General features: G+C 31.1%; 1 protein-coding gene across 1 annotated transcript; it reads right to left on the bottom strand.

The window, feature by feature from the left end:
* Positions 1-609: 609 nt before the first annotated feature.
* On the bottom strand, positions 610-4,836 carry LOC143340730 (dnaJ homolog subfamily B member 12). The gene is made up of 8 exons (XM_076763000.1): positions 4,544-4,836; positions 3,989-4,139; positions 3,575-3,720; positions 3,364-3,504; positions 3,141-3,274; positions 2,938-3,053; positions 2,674-2,837; positions 610-2,591 (listed from the first exon to the last, which is right to left on the bottom strand). The coding sequence occupies exons 1-8, from the start codon at positions 4,674-4,676 to the stop codon at positions 2,479-2,481; spliced, it is 1,098 nt and encodes a 365-aa protein (XP_076619115.1). The 5' UTR covers positions 4,677-4,836; the 3' UTR covers positions 610-2,478.
* Positions 4,837-5,208: the final 372 nt, after the last annotated feature.

The raw sequence follows: 5,208 nt of genomic DNA, 5'->3' as shown, positions 1-5,208 counted from the left end.
TTTTCGAGAAAATTGGCTTTGAATTTTCGCCGATTACGCGTGCATTTGATCATGACTTGTTATAACATATCTCGCTGTAGATCATTGTCTCGATTGATGTTTATGTTGTAAAATTTTTATTCTATATTTTAGATTTATTTTTTCATGTAGAATCACCCAAACACCCTGTATATTCCGAAAGTAATGACGAAACGAAGATCGCGACGACGAAGTTTACAGCCCGTTTAGCGAGACCCGTTAGAAATGGCGGGCATAAGGTCGTGCACCGATTTGAGCATCGACTAGCTTTTTCCAAACGTATCAAAAATCATCTGTTGCAGATTTTGCAAATCAAGAGAAGAATCAAATTATAAAAAGCTAAACCTCCCTTTTCTCTAGACGAAACAACGCGGTAATACTTCGTAACACCAATGATTATGGTATAATGATCGTACTTTCGTAAGAAACTTTTTCTTGTACTCGATGACGTGATCGATTTGACGATCTCGAGTTATAACGATTTATTTGTATCGAAGGTTGACAATTTTTTTATCAAAATAGATCGTTTAAGCATTACAACCTTGACAACCTTGAATATGATCACAGAAACGGAAGTCATTATAAACGTAATTGGTAACGACTGGTGTTCGAAGTTTCTTTATTTCGAAGCTAATTAAAATACTTTGACATATACAATATAGAGTAATGATTCAGATAAATAAGTGCCATTAAACGTATGCGGGCTGTAACAAATCGTGAAACACATTCGATGTGTGTAATCCGAAGATAGGTATGCATAAATATTTCAAAATCTACAATTTTGTATATCAATCGATCGCTGGATCGATCGAAAAGATAACAATTGGTGTTGAAAAAACTCCAGTGTCACGTGTAGAAAAATTTCTCTCTAAACGAGCGTTTATCGTCGCCTCGTATTATCCGTATGCAACATTGTAATTTATAAATAAGAGACACACACTACAGGCTGATCATATAGAAATGTTTTCCTGTTCAGTGTTGTGTCTATACGTATAAAACTTTATCGTACGCGATGGCATGTACTATTTTCCGTTGGCTGCTTAACGAAGGTCACTTATTACAACTTCACAAATTAAAAGTATATGTCTCTAGTTACTTCCTCTCCGCGACTTTCATCCTACTAATTTCATTGGTAAAACAACGCGTATGTATGTATCGCAAACTATCATTTCCTTTTGTCGCTTATACATGCATTTAACAACGTGCATTTCTTTTGATGACAAAAGTAATGTAATCGGTGCATACAGAGTACATACAGAGCGCCTCAATAATCATAATACAAACGGGTATATTCTTTGAAAATCTTCAAGTCCAGACTTAAAGAATTTCGGTGTAAAAAGATCAAATTCCACCTATCTCAGAAGATGTCACAGCATAACTTCTCAGAGGATACTGATCCACGTATTACTAATTCATATCCCACCTGATTATTGTTTGTCGATTACTGAAATGCCCTGCATATTGCATCGAAGAAAATGTCCTTAAAGTAAATCGAGACAAATTTTGATAACATTGGTATTTTTACATTATGAATCTTGGATACAAATATTGTGAACTTGCTTACTTTCCTTCGCGGAAAACGCAAATTTGTTTTAATTTAAGCGTCACTGCGATCAATTTAGACCTTGAAAATTGAATCCGTTCTTTGAACCTCGAAACAATTTGTCTTTTTTTTTTATCTAAAAAAATGCTTGCAATAATTTAATTTCCTTTTTTTTCTAATATTAATCATTTTAGCTTAAATCTTTTCGTGCAATTTATATATTTCTATTTTATGCGATTAATATTGAAGTTCAATGAGTTATCTCATCGTCTACAACATTTTCATGTATAAGTAGCTTCAATGTCGCAACATTAGATGTCATCGGTATCATTATATCAACGTTAGCGTATAAATTTATCGTCACAAAATTGTAATCAGTGGTATAAGCAACATGGCAAGAATCGATGTGTATTTTAACATCCAAACTGCACAGGAGTATTCATAAATCATGGGAAATACTTCAAAATCATATTTACCTCTAATTACGCTCTTCAGTAGATTCTTTTTTCTTGTGTAACCATAGGAAATAAACAATTTAATCTAATATTATATGTAAATTAATAAACGTGTAGTTCCTGTACCGTAAAATTACATCCTTCGGTCTAATAAACTAGAAATTATACGTTATTTCAGTTAAATTAAATATCAATATTTCATGCTCAGATTCGCCATACACACTATTACAATTAATTCTGTATCAAATAATTTACAATTTGAGTATGGAACAACTCAAACGGCCTATGTGAAAGTTCATAACAGACCAAGGACTAGTATAATTTACAAATTTGGATGCGAAGAACATAATATAGTCCCTATATTATATTTGATATTCTTCACTCCATCCAACAGCAACTACACACGTGTAAATACAATATACACCTATCTACAATAGAATTCTATTAAATTACATAGTGCCGCTATGCTCCTTGCATTGTTTCTATCTTCTTACATGAGGGCGTATCGATATGTTTAGCTTTATGAAATAAATCTTGATCTCCGAAGTTCCTTGCTTTCCACATCATTGTTTCCTCTAAACAATAAAAAATGTATGTTTAAGATCTAGAAATATATTACCCTATTTTAGAAAATTTAAAAAATAATAAAATACTTACTATAAGTTTTCTCTCTATAACATGCATGTCTTAAATTATGCAGATAGTCTTCTTCAACAGAAATTTCTAGTCTTCTTAAGCTGCCTTGATATTCAGTGTGAAAGTTTTCTTTAACATAGTATGGCACCTTTAATCCTTGAGTAGTTCTCATTACAGAATATTTTCTGTGCACGGATTAAAATACACATATAATTATTTAATTAAAATTAATTTATTTGTCAATATTTATCACAAGTACTCATAATAAATTATTAAGACACTCACGTGTTAGAATGTAAACTATATACAGGATCTGAGATGAAGAAACTGCTCATCATAGTCAATAATATTAATAACAAAACAGGCAACATCTGAAGGAATGTAGTATATCCGTTTGCTTGCTAAAAAAATTACAATTCTTTTAGGAACATTCAAACTGATATTTGATATTAAATATACCTAATTAAACATTATCTCAATTTTTATACCTGAGAATGAGCATGCTGAGCTTGTACATCTTGTTGTCTCATCCATCTTCCACCTGGACGTCTCATATAAAATTCCTGTTGTGGGAATCCTCCACCAAAGAATATATTAAACAATTCTTCTGCCGTAATATCAGCTGCACAAAATTACATTATTAATAAACACCAATGAGTATGTATATCATAACATATTCCTAATAGAGAATTAGATATATGTTAATAGTACTTTCAAATCCTCTTGTGTAGTTATAATGTGAGTGATTTTGACGTCCATGAACATTCTGCATCCTTTCCTCCTCAGGACCATACATGTCATATTGTTTCCTCTTTTCCACATCAGTAAGAATAGCAACAGCATTTCCAATAGCTATACATAATGTATATTATATATGGTATGAAACATGCATTGTCAGTACATTTTAACAAACTGCACTTACCTTTGAAAGCTTCAGCAGCACCTGGAGCTTTATTTTTATCTGGATGTAACTGAAGTGCTAGCTTTTTATATGCCTTCTTTATATCACTATCAGTTGCTTCTTTAGTTACATTCAGAATTTCATAATAATCTTTGCATTTTTTAATTCTATAATCAAAGTAATTCATTTATGCTAATATTTCTGTTATAAAAAACAATCTACATATATGATTTGTCATAGTATAAATATTAATAATAATAGACAATATTACATGTACATTTATTTACATTATGGGTACTTGTTTAACTGCATTAATAAGTATATAATACAATTATAAAAATACAATTATCTGGAAAAGATTTATTCCATTCACACATTTTAATATCTTTATTTAAACAACTTTAATACACCATAAAATTTATTTGACACGTGTACCTTTTAACGTGTTCAAGTTGTTCCTTTGTATAATCAGTGGAAGCTTGAACATGTGAAGCTTCCTTAGGTGCTGTATGACGTTTTCTAACAGTAGGTTCAGGCTCAGACTTTTGATTTTGTTTCAAAAGCATTGCCACTTTTGCTAACACATCTGTGAATATAAGTCAGTTACATCAAGGAATTTTAAATTTAACAAAACTATCCAAATTTGTATTTTCCATTTATTTGTACCCATTTTTTTTTTCAAACGAATTTAAAAAATGCATGACTCAACAATGAGAGCATGTGCAAGTAAAATAATTTAATTTTCGTACAATTACAGAGGTCATATTGTTAAAAATATCCCATCGCAAACTTTAAAATGGTTTCTTAAATAGTTAACAACGCTGCATAAGCTGAAACTTTATTAATCGTACATGACAACGACGGGAAACGTTATAAAATAACGACGCCGAAGGATTTGTGACTAAATATACATATATAGAACGAAAGATGGATAACAATCAATTAATGTGTTATGCACAAAACACTGACGTGGATTTTCTATTAGCTTACCTTCAGCCCTCATCGTTGGATAAAGTTTTTGTGCTTTACGTACAAATTTTTCGGCCTCTTCATATTTTTTTTCGCGGAGATATCGTTCAGCAAGTTCCATGCACCGTTCTGCCTCATCTTTATTACTGTCCATAATTTGTTATGGGAAACTTAACAAAAGTTAATCTTAACGTGATGACAGAGCAAATAGTAAATAAATTCGACCACTTTATTAATTCTCCGCCATTGCAATTTAATGAATTATATCACGAACAAACTACTAAGTAGTGCATTCTACTACTTGTATTTTTAAGTCACAAAGCGTCATGACACACCAACATCATTTAGACTCGCCACCAGAAGGCTACGATAAACAGTCAATTCTCGCAAGTTGAATCGTGCTAAACTAGAGAGTCTTAAATTACAGGTTGAATATCGAAATATTTCGAGATATCGTCGATATCGATATCGTACCGGTATTTCTAGTAGGTAAGTTTCAGTTAAATTTTTATAATAAAAAATGTACAAATTTGTCGAAAAAAATTGTTACGTGTTCATATCTTTTTTGTTACTCATTTATTTTTTTTGACATATACTTAAATAATCGGTTCTGAAAAATAAATAAATAAAATGAACTTAACCTACAACAGCATGAAGTGATTAAATTTCTAAATGAAATAAAGCAT

The sequence above is a fragment of the Colletes latitarsis genome, chromosome 3, assembly GCF_051014445.1.
Source record: "Colletes latitarsis isolate SP2378_abdomen chromosome 3, iyColLati1, whole genome shotgun sequence".
Classification (NCBI taxonomy): Eukaryota; Metazoa; Arthropoda; class Insecta; order Hymenoptera; family Colletidae; genus Colletes; species Colletes latitarsis.
This window is presented reverse-complemented; position numbering and strand designations above follow the sequence as displayed.